Source organism: Haliotis rubra, unplaced genomic scaffold, assembly GCF_003918875.1.
Source record: "Haliotis rubra isolate DU_JTF1 unplaced genomic scaffold, ASM391887v1 Scf494, whole genome shotgun sequence".
Classification (NCBI taxonomy): Eukaryota; Metazoa; Mollusca; class Gastropoda; order Lepetellida; family Haliotidae; genus Haliotis; species Haliotis rubra.
The window spans coordinates 501,749-521,554 of NW_025767184.1; the positions used below are offsets into that span (position 1 = coordinate 501,749).

General features: G+C 40.5%; 1 protein-coding gene across 2 annotated transcripts in view; it reads left to right on the top strand.

Annotated features, from left to right (window-relative positions):
- The window catches only part of LOC124291519 (ankyrin repeat and KH domain-containing protein mask-like), a 139,173-nt gene extending 126,386 nt beyond the window's left edge, over window positions 1-12,787 (top strand). The window contains exons 3-4 of one of the 2 annotated variants that reach the window (XM_046728520.1): window positions 11,682-11,768; window positions 12,247-12,787. In XM_046728520.1, the coding sequence (XP_046584476.1) occupies window positions 11,682-11,768; window positions 12,247-12,647 (488 nt within the window). In that variant the 3' untranslated portion in view covers window positions 12,648-12,787. The remainder of the gene's footprint in view (window positions 1-11,681; window positions 11,769-12,246) is intronic. The other variant, XM_046728521.1, reaches the window with a different exon arrangement.
- Window positions 12,788-19,806: the final 7,019 nt, after the last annotated feature.

Consider the following 19,806-nt stretch of genomic DNA (forward strand, 5'->3'; position numbering starts at 1 on the left):
CTTTCCCCCTGTAACTGTAGCTTTACCTAACTAAAGAGTTAGCCTTTCCCCTGTAGCTGTAGCTTTACCTAACTAAAGTTAGCCTTTCCCCTGTAACTGTGGCTTTACCTAACTAAAGTTAGCCTTTCCCCTGTAACTGTAGCTTCACCTAACTAAAGTTAGCCTTTCCCCTGTAACTGTAGCTTTACCTAACTAAAGAGTTAGCCTTTCCCCTGTAACTGTAGCTTCACCTAACTAAAGTTAGCCTTTCCCCTGTAACTGTAGCTTTTACCTAACTAAAGTTAGCCTTTCCCCTGTAACTGTAGCTTTACCTAACTAAAGTTAGCCTTTCCCCTGTAACTGTAGCTTTACCTAACTAAAGTTAGCCTTTCCCCTGTAACTGTGGCTTTACCTAACTAAAGTTAGCCTTCCCCTGTAACTGTAGCTTTACCTAACTAAAGTTAGCCTTTCCCCTGTAACTGTAGCTTTACCTAACTAAAGTTAGCCTTTCCCCCTGTAACTGTGGCTTTACCTAACTAAAGTTAGCCGTTTCCCCTGTAGCTGTAGCTTTACCTAACTAAAGTTAGCCTTTCCCCTGTAACTGTAGCTTTACCTAAGTAAAGGTTAGCCTTTCCCCTGTAACTGTAGCTTCACCTAACTAAAGTTAGCCTTTCCCCGTAACTGTAGCTTTACCTAACTAAAGAGTTAGCCTTTCCCCTGTAAATGTAGCTTCACCTAACTAAAGAGTTAGCCTTTCCCCTGTAACTGTAGCTTTACCTAACTAAAGTTAGCCTTTCCCCTGTAACTGTGGCTTTACCTAACTAAAAGTTAGCCTTTCCCCTGTAACTGTAGCTTTACCTAACTAAAGTTAGCCTTTCCCCTGTAGCTGTAGCTTTACCTAACTAAAGTTAGCCTTTCCCCCTGTAACTGTAGCTTTACCTAACTAAAGTTAGCCTTTTCCCCTGTAACTGTAGCTTTACCTAACTAAAGTTAGCCTTTCCCCTGTAACTGTAGCTTTACCTAACTAAAGTTAGCCTTTCCCCCTGTAACTGTAGCTTTACCTAACTAAAGTTAGCCTTTCCCCTGTAACTGTAGCTTTACCTAACTAAAGTTAGCCTTTCCCCTGTAACTGTAGCTTTACCTAACTAAAGTTAGCCTTTCCCCCTGTAACTGTAGCTTTACCTAACTAAAGTTAGCCTTTCCCCCTGTAACTGTAGCTTTACCTAACTAAAGTTAGCGTTTCCCCTGTAGCTGTAGCTTTACCTAACTAAAGTTAGCCTTTCCCCCTGTAACAGTAGCTTTACCTAAGTAAAGTTACCTTTTTCCCCTGTAACTGTAGCTTCACCTAACTAAAGTTAGCCTTTCCCCTGTAACTGTAGCTTTACCTAACTAAAGTTAGCCTTTCCCCCTGTAACTGTAGCTTCACCTTACTAAAGTTAGCCTTTCCCCTGTAACTGTAGCTTCACCTAACTAAAGTTAGCCTTTCCCCCTGTAACTGTAGCTTTACCTAACTAAAGTTAGCCTTTCCCCTGTAACTGTAGCTTTACCTAACTAAAGTTAGCCTTTCCCCTGTAGCTGTAGCTTTACCTAACTAAAGTTAGCCTTTCCCCAGTAACTGTAGCTTTACCTAACTAAAGTTAGCCTTTCCCCTGTAGCTGTAGCTTTACCTAACTAAAGTTAGCCTTTCCCCCTGTAACTGTAGCTTTACCTAACTAAAGTTAGCCTTTCCCCTGTAACTGTAGCTTTACCTAACTAAAGTTAGCCTTTCCCCTGTAACTGTAGCTTTACCTAACTAAAAGTTAGCCTTTCCCCTGTAACTGTAGCTTTACCTAACTAAAGTTAGCCTTTCCCCTGTAACTGTAGCTTTACCTAACTAAAAGTTAGCCTTTCCCCTGTAGCTGTAGCTTTACCTAACTAAAGTTAGCCTTTCCCCTGTAGCTGTAGCTTTACCTAACTAAGGTAGCCTTTCCCCCGTAACTGTAGCTTCACCTAACTAAGGTAGCCTTTCCCCTGTAGCTGTAGCTTCACCTAACTAAAGTTAGCCTTTCCCCCTGTAGCTGTAGCTTTACCTAACTAAAGTTAGCCTTTCCCCCTGTAGCTGTAGCTTTACCTAACTAAAGTTAGCCTTTCCCCCTGTAACTGTAGCTTTACCTAAGTAAAGTTAGCCTTTCCCCAGTAACTGTAGCTTTACCTAACTAAAGTTAGCCTTTCCCCCGTAACTGTAGCTTTATCTAACTAAAGTTAACCTTTCCCCCTGTAACTGTAGCTTTACCTAACTAAAGTTAGCCTTTCCCCCTGTAACTGTAGCTTTACATTACGGAAGCGTGTGCATGTGCACGATGTGTATAGTGTATACAGGAACAGTACAGTGTACTTTGAAGAGAAAGATGTGTAGATCTTCTGCATATACAATAACTATTAGTAATATCATACACTTTAGTGTTCGAACAGAGATTTAAAAATACTAAACATATATAAGATGGAATGTGCTGAACGTAATAGTCGTTTCATTGATTTATGCATCTTCACATACAGCGTTACTATTCTTACCGCCTCCATTCCGATGTCTTGGCATTCTGACAAGAACAACTACGTCATACATGCATTCTGATGCCAGTCTGGCAAAACCTACCTGTATTCTTGCCAAGAGTCATTCGCGTAAAAATACTCCAACAGCTCCAGCGTTTTCCGTTTAAATTTCAGAGCCTATCAGGCACATTCGAACATGTTCTTTTACCAAGATTTCAAATGACGCCATACCACTCCTACCCAGAAAGATCAAGGCTACAGCATCAAAGCCCCCAGTAAAGCATTCAGCAAGCTGTATAGTAGACCAGTGGCAGACATGCCCAAATCTGACACACCAGTGACAAACATGGTGTCCAATACAATCTCCTATTTTGACTTGTACCAGAAGTTCCAGGTCTCTTCTCAGCTGGACAACTGATTTGCCCCTGCGTATGGCGTATGCCACCGATGGGACAGGATGCACTCCCCGTCTCGTGAACACCTGGTGTCATCACTGTTTGATAGTGAGTCCTAATCGACCCTGCTCTTGGCAGTGATTTCTTGTGGATGTGGGAAGGGTTTTGTTGTTTGTATTGAAGACCCTTGATGGCCTTTCACCTGGTGTTTCATGACACCACGTTTATACCCCCGGTAATGTCATTTGCATTATTTGTAGAGTTATGAACTTGGGAATCGAACTTGGGTCGTCGGCGTGACGAGTAGAAGCTTTAACCATTAGGCTACCCTACCGCCCCTGTATATCCTGTACAGTACAGTGGAAGGTTTAACCATTAGGCTACCCTACAGCCCCCCTGTAATGTAATGCATGTAATGTATATCTGTACAGTAGAGTAGAAGGTTTAACCATTAGGCTACCCTACAGCCCTGTAATGTAATACATGTAATGTATATCCTGTACAGTAGAGTAGAAGGTTTAACCATTAGGCTACCCTACAGCCCCTGCAATGTAATACATGGAATGTATATCCTGTACAGTAGAGTAGAAGGTTTAACCATTAGGCTACCCTACAGCCCCTGCAATGTAATACATGGAATGTATATCCTGTACAGTAGAGTAGAAGGTTTAACCATTAGGCTACCCTACAGCCCCTGCAATGTAATACATGGAATGTATATCCTGTACAGTAGAGTAGAAGGTTTAACCATTAGGCTACCCTACAGTCACTGTAATGTAATACATGTAATGTATATCCTGTACAGTAGAGTAGAGGGTTTAACCATTAGGCTACCCTACTGCCCCCTGTAATGTAATGCATGGAATGTATATCCTTTACATCAGTACATAAAGGACACTGGTATGTATTATACAGTAAAAGTAAGACATGTTTTATTTTGGGGTTCATCTACAGGAGCATACTCCAATATCCCATCCGGAATTCGAGCCCCATTCAGTCAGGCACCTAATCGCCAGTACACATAGTCAGACACCTAATCGCCAGTACACATAGTCAGGCACCTAATCGCCAGTACACATAGTCAGACACCTAATCGCCAGTACACATAGTCAGACACCTAATCGCCAGTACACATAGTCAGGCACCTAATCGCCAGTACACATAGTCAGGCACCTAATCGCCAGTACACATAGTCAGACACCCTAATCGCCAGTAACATAGTCAGGCACCTAATCGCCAGTACACATAGTCAGACACCTAATCGCCAGTACACATAGTCAAACACCTAATCGCCAGTACACATAGTCAGGCACCTAATCGCCAGTACACATAGTCAGGCACCTAATCGTCAGTACACATAGTCAGGTACCTAATCGCCAGTACACATAGTCAGGCACCTAATCGCCAGTACACATAGTCAGGCACCTAATCGCCAGTACACATAGTCAGGCACCTAGTCGCAAGTACACACAGTCAGGCACCTAATCGCCAGTACACATAGTCAGGCACCTAGTCACCAGTACACATAGTCAGGCACCTAATCGCCATTACACATAGTCAGGCACCTAATCACCAGTACACATAGTCAGGCACCTAATCGCCAGTACACATATTCAGGCACCTAATCGCCAGTACACATAGTCAGGCACCTAATCGCCAGTACACATAGTCAGGCACCTAATCGCCAGTACGCTACACATAGTCAGGCACCTAGTCACCAGTACACATAGTCAGGCACCTAATCGCCATTACACATAGTCAGGCACCTAATCACCAGTACACATAGTCAGGCACCTAATCGCCAGTACACATATTCAGGCACCTAATCGCCAGTACACATAGTCAGGCACCTAGTCGCCAGTACATAGTCAGGCACCTAATCGCCAGTACATAGTCAGGCACCTAATCGCCAGTACATAGTCAGGCACCTAATCGCCAGTACATAGTCAGGCACCTAATCGCCAGTATACATAGCCAGGCACCTAATCGCCAGTACACATAGACAGGCACGTAATCGCCATTACACAGTCAGGCACCTAATCGCCAGTACACATGGTCAGGCACCTAATCGCCAGTACACATAGTCAGGCACCTAATCGCCAGTACACATAGTCAGGCACCTAATCGCCAGTACACATAGTCAGGCACCTAATCACCAGTACACATAGTCAGGCACCTAATCGCCAGTACACATAGTCAGGCACCTAATCGCCAGTACACATAGTCAGGCACCCAATCGCCAGTACACATAGTCAGGCACCTAATCGCCAGTACACATAGTCAGGCACCTGATCGCCAGTACACATAGTCAGGCACCTAATCGCCAGTACACATAGTCAGGCACCTAGTCGCCAGTACACATAGTCAGGCACCTAATCGCCAGTACACATAGTCACCCCTTTAACCCACTCAGCTATCGCGGCTTCCTCAAGATTGAAAGTCGTACAATTGGTACCCTAGGCCTTGGAATGTGTGCACCCCTCTGATAAGTGAATATTATCACGACTCCCACGACCGAAAGCTATCAATACACTCTGTGTACCCTTCTGTCCACTCAACTCAACAAAAGTACTAGAATCTGTCCTTCGCTGAGACAGTGTAATACCAACTATAACAAGTGTTACAATATATGACGTTACGTTAACAGTGACAATACACCGAGCAGTGTTGTTCTTGCTAGGTGCATGGCACTGCATATCCATCTCATGTAGTTATCCGCCATGTCGGTTGCTATCACGCCACGTGTACGCACACTACTGGTGTAGCGTGTGGTTCCCCGAGCTGGCATTGTACCAAACACTTGAGTCGGGCTATATTAAAGCCGTTTACCCGGCGGCGAGGCAGTCGTCTACCAAGCTGCGTGCTGTACAGTTTGATTGAACAATGAAGCTATCAACACTGGTATTCCTCATTCTTGTGCTGACTGCTGTCAGTGACGTGCTGGCTGTTCGCAAGCGTGGGACCTTGTCTAAACGGGTGAGAGGTGGAAATGGATATCAACAGCGGAAAGGTACAGTTGGTAATCTTGAGGAAGTAAAATGTTTGACCGCTTTAAAGACTTGGAGTCGTCACTAAAGAAGAACTGACCAGAACTTTCGTCCCTGCCTAATAAAGCCCCTCGTCAAACAAGCCATTACCGACATCATGAATGAAGATTACATCAGGAACATGATCAGCGGGCATGTTCTCGAGGAGGTTCAAAGTTTGAAAACAAAAGTACAAAACACAAAGATAGAAATCAAGGCACTGGCAAAAAGGTTGAGAAGTGTTGAACAGGAAAGAGATACATACAGGAAAAGTCTCGGAAAACTACGTGGAAGGTTGTCCGAAGACATCCGTGTATTACAGCTGCAAGTGAACCAGACAGTAGCTGACCTGCGTGATGCCAGAACCACCACGTATCCGAGAACTACAGCAGGTGAGAGATTTAGTAAAGATTAGTCGCTTAATTAACGTTCCCTCTTGACATTCCAACCGGAAGATATGAGAATATTAACTTGATTATTTCGTTTGAATTTAGCCAATGTTTTTACAGTCATACTGCATACGTACTAAGTTTTGTCTTCTGCTTTGAAACAATATGTTGGAGGTAAACTTTCTGTATTTTTAGTGGAGACCTTTCATTTCCGAATATGACAGTGTTAAACTACTCTTATTTCAAATGCTTCTTGACCAATAAAATGTGTGAACACACAGGCTGTCATTACAGGACATGTCAACACAGGATTAACATAACATGTCAACATTGGGTTATTTGCTCAAGCACATTGTTTATTGGTAATGTAAGATAGTGTTGATTGGACATATATTTTATTGGGTATGTGTACATATAGGTTATTGTGTATCTCAGCGGAGACTGAATTGGGCATCTGAACAAAAGGTTAACAGGATATGCCAATGGTGCATGACCTGCATAGAGTTTATTGGGTATGTCAAAAGGGGACAACGTATGGCTTGGAAGGGCATTTAATACATAACAATACCACAATACATGACACGTGATCTGCTGACTGATTATTATATTACATTCTAAGATGCCTAGTGGTTAGAACAATCGAAAAAAAAAATACATCATCAGACAATAAAGGCATAGTTTTTCGATGACGTAACAATTGAATGACGTTATCCTTTCACTGAGCCATTATAGTGTGCCTCCTCGTAATCGAACCATTTTACATTACATCACAATGAAAGCGACGTCACGATGCATGTCAGTTGTCATCGCCTCGTACTCCGTTGCTTCCCCTTTCTTGGTTTGCACTTGCTTCACGCAGCTAACATCACTGGTGGAAACATTACGTTTATGTTTTACAACGGTTAAAATGTGCCATTTCGACTCAAAAGTTTTCAGCGACACGGTAACGTTCGTAATGTTTACATTCCCATAATGCAATTGTGGAATGTCGCTTGACTACTCAACTTCCTCTGGATGTACTGATCTAAACTTACGCTGGTAGTAGAAATGCAACGTTCATATTGCCCCATATGGTTTACGTTAATGGCAGATGTAATAAAAATAATCAAGAGAAGATATTTAATCCGAACGTAAACCGTCATCAAACTGTTATCATTTGGTTTTTTTGTGGTAACGTTCGTCTTAACGTAGGGGGGCAGACACATCAATAGAACAGCGCGCCAGTTAGGCCTGTGCGAGGATTCTTAATTTAGGTCACCGACACCGTCGTTTGTTTTCTGCCTTAAATTAATCGTAATTATCTTTAGAAAGTATTAAATTTAGCATCTTAGAAAAGAAATACACTTCGCTCTACCACCATGTATAGTGTAATAAAACACACTTTTGCCCTGAACAATTATAGTTAAAGCACGAGGACGCTTGCGTCCGAGTGCTAACTACTGATATAATAGATTTAGGGCAAAAGTGTCGTTTTTATTACACTGTACATGTTGGTAGAGCGAAGTGTATTTCTTAAATAAAGGTATAGTGTTTTGATGACGTAACAATTGAATGACGTTATCCCGTCACCGCGCCATTCTAGTGTGCCCCCTCGTAATCGAACCTTTTTACATTACATCACAATGTAAGCGACGTCACAATGCATGTCAGTTGTCATCGCCTCGTACTCCGTTGCATCCCCTTTCTTGGTTTGCACTTGCTTCACGCAACTAACATCACTGATGGAAACATTACGTTTATGTTTTACGACTGACAAGTTTTCAGCGACACGGTAACGTTCGCAATGTTTACATTCCCACAATGCCATCGTGGAATGTCGCTTGACTACTCAGCTTCATCTGGATGCACTGATCTAAACTTGCGTTGGTAGTAGAAATGCAAGTTCATATCGCCTAATGTGGTTTACGTTAATGACAGATGTAATTAACGTAATTCAGAGAAGATATTTAATCCGAACGTAAACCGTCATCAAACTGTTATCATTTGGTCTTTTTTCTGGTAACGTTCGTCTTAACGTAAGGGGGGCAGACACATCAATAGAACAGCGCGCCAGCTAGCCCTGTGCGAGGATTCTTTATTTAGGTCACCGACACCGTAGTTTGTTTTCTGCCTTAAATTAATCGTAATTATCCTTAGAAAGTATTAAATTTAGCATCTTAGAAAAGAAATTCAGTTTGCTCTTCGAACTGTATTTCTTAATGAGTACACTATCTTAGTTACATCAGAGACCATATAATAGATATATGGTTAAAAAAAATGATGTCATATAAATTACAATTCCATCGTATTACTAACCTCACTAATGACAAAGAAATATATTGAATCTGAGATAAGGTTACATATTTTTAAGGTGAAATGCCATTAAATCTCAATGTATTTGGAGGTTCCATGCCAAAGCGATAGTAGATAATCATTGTCGATTACAAGTGCTTGTAACAGTCGCCCTCCATCTCTCGAATCCACAAATCTTGTGAACGCACCCAGGGTCTCGGTGGCTTGGAGAAGGGTTGGCAAAGGGTGGGGCTGGTTCGTCATTATCAATGTCAATGTCGCTGTCATTGACTCCTAATCCGTATTTCTCAGTCCGCAATTTAGAAACAACTCAAGCAATCACATGCTAGTCACGTGATTGCACAATCCCCTCATTGAAATCTCAGTATCTTTTGATTGGAAACTATAATCCGTTATCAGTTGTGTTTAGTCGTAACGGTGAGTACTTCCCTAATTAATTCATTCTTAATTAATCCCAATTAATCAAGTGACACCTTCAACTCAATTAGCCCTAATTAGTTTACACTACCGCATCTCTTTGATTTATGCCGCACCGTGTGTAAACATGTAGAAACAACCTCAGTTCAGAGGGATACTTGCCCATGAAAGGTAGGTGAATACCGAGTTTCTTATTAATATCGAGTTAAAAGGGTAATTTTGCTTGTGGGGACCTTGAAATTATATCAAGATATCCGAAATATCGAGACATCCGTATCAAGTTAAAAGAGCTTGAATAATGATAAACTATGAAGGATTTTGCCGGGACCGAGATGTTATATCGACACATCAGAGATATCGGGTTATCAGTGTTCGACACATAGGTGCTCGACTATATACACAACAACATAACTACAACATAACATAATATTATAATGCTCACACCAGTTGAATATCAAGGAAATACAGCTAACCTGACACGCACACGCAATTGGTTGCAATCTCCCAACTTTCAAATCAGTCCTTATATAGCCCCAAACTATAATACCCGATTGATTGACCCCCAACTTTCCAGATACATACAATGGTCTCCCATACTCCCATATGGTATTCTGAATAGGCTTACGACTTATGGACACTGTGTCTGAACATAAATATATCCGTATCTATTTCACACTTAGACTGAATTGAGGAATACCTGTCTACACTTAGCACAACATAATCAGAAAAACACAGTTTGTCTTTCATTATAAGCTCAATGTAAGTACGTTCACAGAATGATTGCAGCTAGTTACATCTAAGCATCTGACGTCTAATGATATCCACATATGACGTGTTTTCAAAGGGGGCATACAAACTTTTGTAAACAAATATTGGGAGTTTTGTGATACAAACAATCGGTGAATTACTACAATTTAAGGGAGGCGGTAACAGTTCCTCCCTTTCCCCATGCCGAATAATATTTATTAATTAATATATACTAAAATTATTAACAAAACCTAACACAACAATTACTATAGAAATCCACAAAAACGACTAAAAGACCATAACTTAGGTTACGTTTAGGGTTGGGGGAACGGAAGGACATCTTTCCAGGGAAGCATCCGATATGCTTATAATACAATTGTCGTCCATGTCATGTCACAGGTAACACGAAATGTGTTGTAATATGCTGCTTTCATCTGATAAAACTGGAGGGCTAACTTGGGACGATTAGAAATATTTCCATATAGAGTTGTTGATAAGTACAAGCAGTCGAGCGTCAAACGTTGCCATGCTCCTTATCTGACACGTCACAATGACGTCATAGCTGGCAGCTTTGCGGTCGTGGTGTCGCCAGTCAATGCATTTCATAGCTAGCAGTGAGACGAGTCGCTCGTGTTAGGACGTTATTGGTGGGTAAGTTTCTCAGTTCTACTTTTTAACTGATTTAGGAAATTTGATGAAGTAGTGTAAATGTACATTGTACGTCTACTGTAAAGCTGTATGAATATTGTAGGAACCAAGTGCTTGCTTCACACAATGTTTACACCAGACCTGTGTTTAGCTTGTCACCGGCGGGGGACGATGGAAGGTCTGGGTAAACCTAACAACGCAGCGTTTCACCTGATAGACTTGTTATATTTGATCAAATGATGTGCTCTTTCTTAGCGTTATGCTTTGACCTGATTGCATTTACCTCTGTCACGGAAGACTTTATGAGAATGTTTTAAATCTTTCCAGTCAAATATTTAATATACACTGTATTTCATTTCTTTTTATTCTGCGTCAATGAATAGTTGCATTGCATTGAAATACACCCTGCTATATAGCACACGGTGAAACGTATCAGTTAAAATCGGTTTACAATGAAGACCTGTAGAGTTGCTTTTTTAACAATGAAACCTTAAATGTGGAACACATGCATTTCTGCAACATTTTGAAAAAAGCAATAAATTATGGAAGGGCCACTACGCTTTATTCTCATTATTTGTGATATTGAAACAGACGGAGAATGGTAATCACTCGGACAGCGACATGTCTATCTTGACCACCACGCACTTTCAAGTGTTTGTACCCTTGTTGTTTATCAAAGCACATTGCTTCCATCGACAAGTACGGCTGTGTCAGCTGCAGTTTCCGCCTCAGTCAGTAGTTGTGTGAGAATTGCACTTCCGCCATCGTTCTATTCGGTATGCTGACATTTTCTGCGCGCTGGACAAAGTTTGCCTGACACTTTGTGACTAAATTTAAACTGTGTTGCACAAACAGGAAGTCAAAAGGCGAAACCGCATTATCAGTGGTTCGTGTCGTTTGCACAGGGACAGTGACGTCAGTCCTTAATTCTCCGTCCATTTAACAGAGTGGAGTATATATACCCGTGACTTGAGGTCACAGGATTTCAAACTGCCACTTAAGGAAGGATTTCAAACTGTTAAAAATAATTTAGGCAGTGTTACTCTTTTCCTGCATAGACATGCGGTCTCGATGGAGAATTATCTCAGTCAAATTGAACGATATATATTTAATACTTCTTTCATAAGATATGTATTTAGAATTTAATCATACATAATACTGAAAGGCGAAACATTATGTGGAAAGGCGAAAACTGAGCCAGCAGTAGAAATGCCTATGTGCTATGTATAGTTTTCTGAACAACATATTCCCTGTTTCAGCCTCGACAACCGACGTGAGTGATGATCTGACACCGAGCAAGACGGTTCCACCAGCGCCAGTGACGACGCAAGACTCTGATCCACACAGTAGGTGGAAAACCCAGCAGGCAGGAAGCTCAGTGGTGTCGATCGACGTTCATGTTGTCAGTCACAGGATTCCTTGAATCAGATAATCATGCTGAGGTCGCCATCAGACAGCTGGAATACTGCTGAGTGTGGCGTCAAACACCAACCAAAACACTGTGACATAAACCAACGTTATATCTTATTACCCTAAAACCAACAACAGTTGTACTGACATTATCAACTTGTAAAGTTCAACAAACATCAACACTCTAGCCGAACACAAGATATTGCTGCAATTCTGGCTCTAACAGAAAGTTCTGTGTTAAACACACCATCGTTTACCCCCGGAAACCACATGTTGACATTCCCGCCATGTTGTATTGTTGTCAGCCATGATGGAATTGTTTAAACGATGTAGCAATGTCCGAGTCACGTATCAACATGATGAAAACATTGTAGATGTGTGACACAGATGTCTGATGTTTACTTTGTGTTGCAGCGACTCCATCACCAGCAGACCGCCGCCTCTACTCCGCCAGCGGGGCCGGTGACCTGGAGACAGTGAAGCGGATCCTGGCAGCGGGTCACGTGGACATCAACACGAGAGGAGGATACTGGAGCAAGACACCGGTGATGGAGGCAGCATATGAAGGACACAGCGATGTGGTGGAGTTCCTGGTGGGTAGAGGGGCTGATGTGTCGCTGGTCAGCGGTAGCGGTAGCAACGTCCTTCACTACGCCTGTCTTCGTGGAGACTGGGAGATCGTGAAGCTGATCGTGTCCCTCAACGTGGTGGACATCAACGCCAGGAACAACAACGGGGAGACAGCGGCCGACTACGCGAGACGCCAGGGACATCAGCGAGTGGCGGAGTTCCTGGTGTCACGTGGTGGACACTGAAGTCGGTGTTGGTGTGGACAGTGACGGTGCACATGTCGTTACTGACACTGACGCGGTGTGTGCCGTCCACGTTGTCGTGTGTCACGATTCACGTGATTTCCTTTTTTCTTCCTGAATATAAATAAAACTTGTTGAATGTATTTTCAGACATTTTGTCATTTGTTGTGTTTGGAGCCTCGCAGGATCAGGTAAGAAAATTGTGAAGTGAGTGTAAACATAAGCGGTGAGTGATTGTACGTAATCGTCGCCCGTCTTAACATTATTCTGTGTTAATTTTGTTCTGAGTTCTGGGAATATCGCGAAACCGACAACAACAAACTGTTTGTTTACATGTCGCTGCACTCTGTGAACCCAGACTGAGCCGAGGGTGCGCCCAGTTGACATGGCGCCATTTGTACAGCCACAGTGACGTAACACTGCTGGTGACGTCACAGATATACACTGAGATGCCGGCCGTCTTCTCAGCCAGAGCGGCGCAATGCTGGCTTCATGCCAGACAACACAAAACACAGTGTTAGTCAAATACCATGTGGTCGGTATCGTTTAACAAAGGAAGAATGGACATATGTAGCTGATTACTGCTGAGATTTAACCCTTTTGGTGCCACAGGGACATGCACCCCTTCTACAGTGACTAAACACACAGTATATAAAATTAAACTGAAAACAATCATCACCCAAATCATCTCAGCTTTATTAATCCCTGGATGCCAGAATAACAAATATCTCCCTCAGTGTTCTAGCTGTTTCTTGATCTAACATACTGCTATTTAGGTAAAACACAATTGCTGAAATGACCGGTAAGAATTATGTATATCGTAAATCTCGCCATTTTTGACACATGAAGAATTCGCCATTTGCGGCATCGTGTACTGTATGTTGTAAATGTAAATATCGGATATTTACCCGTTGAACTGAATTTGAAAAACAGACAATTAGTGATCATTGGCATGTGTTTGTCAAATCGGCAATGATTATGCTGGAACCTAGCCTATAACCTATGGGTAACCTTTAAATCGTCTTTGGGGCAGGCAAACACAAACGCCGAAGTAAGCCTTCCTTTATATTTAATAGTGAGTGAGTTAGCTTAGTTTTACGCCGCTTTTAGCAATATTTCCGCAATATCACGACCGGGGACACCAGAAATGGGCTTCACACATTGTACTCATGTGGGAATTGAACCCGGGTTTTCGGCGTCACGAGCGAACGCTTCAACCACAAAGCTACCCATTCGGCCCTATTTGACAGTGTTTAGAAAATCCTGTTTCACGTGAGGTCTTCATGAAACGCCCATTACATCGCACGTGTTTAACACTCAGTTGCAACACACACACTGAATTCTTCATTTATTTAAAAATCAAAGGACTGATGGTCTTTGTTACCCGTTCAAATAGTGTTGATGATATTAACCCCCTGGATGTCGTTCAAATAGTGTTGATGATATTAACCCCCTGGATGCCGTTCAAATAGTGTTGATGCTATTAACCCCCTGGATGCCGTTCAAATAGTGTTAATGATATTAACCCCCTGGATGCCGTTCAAATAGTGTTGATGCTATTAACCCCTGGATGACGTTCAAATAGTGTTGATGATATTAACACCCTGGATGACGTTCAAATAGTGTTGATGATATTAACACCCTGGATGACGTTCAAATAGTGTTGATGATATTAACACCCTGGATGACGTTCAAATAGTGTTGATGATATTAACACCCTGGATGACGTTCAAATAGTGTTGATGATATTAACACCCTGGATGACGGGTTCTGTCTGAAGAGTGAACGTTTTGTGAGAATCGTGCTCACGCAGCCCTAAATCTATCTTGGGCTATAAAATTATACAGAAATGTACAATATTAAATTCAATTTCCAATCCGATGGTATAAATTCAAATACTTACTGTAGATACTGAACCGGCTTGCACAAATAAACCCTACTAAGTGCTGTCTAAAGTTTATGTTCATTTTCCTTAATAACTATCCCAAAGTGGATGGTTGGAAAGATCCTCGTCTCGGGGTGTGCTTCTTTTGTACTTATATAAAACTTCAGTGATGTTATTGAAAAAACAAAAATATAATGTATATAACGTCTGCGACCTTTCGGCGACACGGGGTTTTCTATAAAATTCTCTAACATCTGGATATATGTTCAGAAATAAACAATGGAGAAATTATTGTCTAGATATATGCTATTAAGTTTTGTACAGTTTTTTTTCAAATATACACATCGTTAAGTGTTCGCCATAACATCACTGTTTCGCTCGCAGTACCTTTCGGCGATTTGCCTTCACGCCCCTGTGCGTCAAAAACTTGAAAGTTCAAAAGCGGCAACGTCGAAATAAACTCTTAGCTGATAACTCAATCATGTCTGTAGATATTGTGGGAGCTAACAGACAAGACTAATATGCCACCAAGAACACGTTTAAATACTTAAAAACACTTGCTTCTTCGATCAAAATAACAATGTAAAAATCTGTAAATAAATTGAATTCATGTTTCACACGAAGGCCCGTTCACGTTTTGTGTCAAATCGGATCCCGTTTGCTACAGTTTTTCGCGCACTACACGAGGCGACTTGGCAGCACAAAGCTATGGGAAATGTTTGGTTGAAAACAGCAGCATGTACAATTGTATCAAAGGCGATGCCAGTCCTATGACACAATCTATTTCAAGATTTCGCAACTGGAAGAAACTGTTTGCTTGTAACTTGATCGCGATTGTGAGGTCTCGTATCATGTTGTTTTCTAGCCGAGAGCCGCGATGCGGTCCTATACAGTCAAGACATGACCCTGCATCGCGGCCGAGAACACCACCTTCATAAATCCTATTCAGATTCTAGTGGCCGATTACCCCTCGTATTTTCTTGAGATTTTTTAAATATATTTATAGTGGGTTTTGACTGAAAAGTCGATATCGATGTACTCCCAGATAAATTCCCTATACATACACGTAACTGTCATATTTTTGTGATCATATATTTAGATATTAATGGGCCTGAAACCCGTTGAGGTCTTGTTTCAACGTTAGCGAGCTGACATGTTGACATGTTGTGCGCATGCGACAAATTTCTATAGGGCCCGTAAGTCTCGCGAGGCACTACTTCCGCTACTAGATTTCCGGTGACAAGCGAATACGCAAGAACCAGTTGTGGTGCCAAATTGCGCGACCGCCTAATATGACCTTACTAGACCGGACCAAGTGTACTACCATGCTTGGCTGTCACAGATGGTGACAGTCATAATAGTGGATCATTTGGGGACGATAAGATCGAAAAATTATTATTCCTTCAAGGATTATCGGTTCCTTACTGACAACCTGACAACCATGAGTCAATTCGAAACCATATGAGTACCTTTCTTTAGCTATAATATATTTTTGACAACCAGTGCAGTTCTATCGCTAAACGTGTTTCTTTTCAGTATCGCATTTGGACAGTGTTGGTCACAAAACTTATTTCGGGAATCAATGACATGGTTAACGTAAAATGCATTTGAGTAATCTGTATTTATATTGAATTAATAAAAAACTATTAATTAACATGCTGCTATTCATAAAACAGCCATGTGTTACCAACTTTATCAAGTTGATGTTCTATTCATATTTGGCCACATTGACTATGTCATTTCCCTTTTCAATTAAAGTATGTAATTCCAAATAAGATTATTTTTGTTTGTTTAATTTGTTATTTATTTTCTAAATACATTTGTTATGCTGCAGCAATATTTTGTAACTATTCCAAATTAAAAACTATTTTTTACATATTCAAAATATTTATATTTGTTAGGAACTATTTGAGATCAAATAGTTCCTAACAAATATCAATATTGATATGTAAAAAATAGTTTTTAATTTGGAATAGTTACAAAATATTCAACAGAAACGATTTGCTTTATGCTATGTAAAATGCATGTGTATAAATACTTGAGGTACTAATACATACACTGTGTAAACTAATTGGTAGGCTTAAAACTTTTACTCTCTTCCAAGAACAAGGGATGACTGTATGCAAGTTCAGGTGACAGAATGACTCAAAGATACAAGAAATAAATTGTTTGTTGTTTTGCAAATGTGAAAGAAAATACATTATAAATTTTACTTTGGATAGATGACAGGGATCTGCATGTGTCAAATTGTTTCTTTGCCATGCTGTAAATATACTGATAATGATATATTGAATACAGGGATTGGGATGGAGACCTTCGACAATTTCAGGATTATTAGCCATTTTCTGAATTTAGAATGGGCCACTGCCCTTGTATCAATAGTAAACTTCAAAATTTTAATGGGGCATTTTTATTCTAATGTGCAAAATGGCCCCTGTCTTTCCCAATGCCTGGAATAAATAGCAGTTCTTGTAACATTATAATTTTTTTTATAAATATATGAACTTTCCCATTTATTGTGACGTTATTATTCACACAAGAAGTCATAGTGTCACAAATCAATAAACAGCACGACAAAATAACCTTGATGGCATGGTTACAATTATTTCGGTTACTACTGTCAGATATTCAAAATGTGAAAACCCTCAGCCATATGAATATTCATCATGAAACAATTATTTATCAAATTATGTAAACATTATTTTAGAGGTGATATATAAAAACTGGTTGTTGGACAATATTTATTACACTTTGTACTAGATGTCTTGGAGTGAGTGAACTATGTACTATGATCTAAAAGTACATGAGTGTTACTTAGTTCTTGGTTATGCAGGGGTGCGGTTCTGCTATGCTGTAAGCAAAATATGAAGCAGCACACAGCACCTTCAAGTCACAATTGGCAAAAATGCAAGACCAAATACACTCAAAATATGGAGTAATCACTCAAAGACATTTCCTGTATTGTAAAATATACTGATCAATACATGGGGAAACTAAATGGGCATATATAGTATGTCATGACTGTAGATTCTGCAGACACTGGCTGAGAGCAGCATGAGTATGATTACTTGTCATGTAATATAGTGGTTTTCACCCATTTTTAGTAACTTATATATTCCAAATATTCTGCCAATGAGGCCAAGGTTGGTAACTGGCATTCCATATTTTCAACTACACAGTTAGACCAATATGTTTTAAAATAATGGAAAAGAATAATGTGTACTGGTTATTGTGCTATGAAACAGTGTTGTAATCTTACAGCAAATAAAAATTTCCATGTCATGTAGAACCACATGCCTATGCCATTGATTAAGTTTAACTTTTCATTGGTAAGCATGTTTTTTCATGGAAACTGGAGTAGTAGGGTAACCTAGTGGTGAAACTGTTGACACTTGTCACACTGAAGGCCCGGGTTTGATTCCCCACATGTGTGCAAAGTGTGAAGCCCATTGCTGCTCTCCCCAGCATGATGTTGCTGGAATATTGCTAAAAGCGGTGTAAAACCCAACTCTCTCACTTGGAAACCTTTGCTATATACACTGAAAATCTAATCTCCTACATCCATCGTTATATATTTACTGTCAAATCAATATCATGGCTAAAAGCAGAAACCTTCCAAACCATTCAATTTGTGTTTGCTTTATCCACACTTAAAAAACAATAAACAAGTTCTAGAACTATTCTGCAATTTTATTCCAAAGACATAATTACTCATTACATATCAAACATTCTTTGCATTTCCCAGATGCCAAACCTGAAAAAATACTGTAACAGTATGAACGGGAATACAAATGTTCTTTCATGGTCACTCTCACTGAATTATCTGAGAGTCCCAAGATGTCACAAGACTTTCCACAACACCTTGCTGGTTACAAGCATTTCCTGTTCCAGCAAGTGTCCAAAGAATGATGTGTAGGGCTTTAATATGTTTTATAACTGTATATACAACACTTCAATGACTTGCTGTTTCTTCATTTGCAATGTATATTGCTTGACCACCAGATGTTAAAAGAAGTCTGAAGATCTGTTTCAGTTTGTGTTGCTCTTGATGTCAATGGTAATTGTGGTGATAAAGAAATATTTTCCTCCTTCTTTCTCCTCTTAAAGATGTGCATCTGTTCCAACTGAAAAAAATACATAACACATGTGAGACCAAGTATGATATACTTAATAAAATGTAAACAGTTCCTTACAATGTTGACATCAAGATATTAGTGATAAATTAAGCATGTGGATGTTATGTTTAACTGAACATGCTGCACCATAGCCAAATGCTAAATTGGGTTGTAATAATATATTAATCAAGCTCATATTACAGAATACATTTGTGAGAGACACCTATTCAGAGCTATTAGTATTCAATCAAGGTGTGGATATAATCATCATTGTTTACGCGCTATTAAATTATTATTTAATTCCAACTGCAAGATACTTTATTTATTAACACAGTTTTTTGGGTACACATGGATTATACCGGATACCTGCCTGCCATATTTTTATTTTATTAGGTCCCCTCTCCGGGGGACAATAAAATCCCACTGTAAGATATCAAATGCAATCAAACGATTCACCAATCTGCATGCATGTCAACTCCACCCTTAGTGTGCGTGCCATGCTTAAACAATACCTGCCTTTAAATATAAACAAAGAAATCCATGTAACAAACTTACCTCGACTAATGAATGGGCCAGCCTGAAGACGACGCTCTGACAACTCTGCATCTGTTTGCCAAATATTCACGTGCTATTCATGCAACATTGCCTTAGTGCCATAGTCTGTTACATGGCATAGGTTTCTGATTTACACAGCCAGTGTCGAGTATGATTATCCACGGCATGCCCCATGTAACAGTGTTATCGCAATTGCCGAAAAACGTTGTTTGTCACCGGAAGTACTAAACAACGTAATCTCTCGCGAAGTGCCGTGACCTACTTACGGGCCCTATTGTCCGGACATAGTGAGGACATTCTTCATTAGCGGTAGGCAATACTCACTCTCGCCTCCCGTTTCGCGCGCTCGTACTTTGGGTGAATCTACATTTATTTATCTGTATTTATCTGTATTTATCTGCATTTATGTCATAATTTACAGATTTTCCTTGCAGAGAAGATTCCATTCATATCTCTACAAAAAGATGTGTCCATGGGATCTAGCAGATTTATTCATATGCAACGCAGTGCACAGAAGACTAACCCCATGGATGCCAAGGTTTATTTTCTCTTAAGTTGTGAAAAATGAACGTTGAGCGACAATTGCGTTAGTGATGCACTGCTTCTA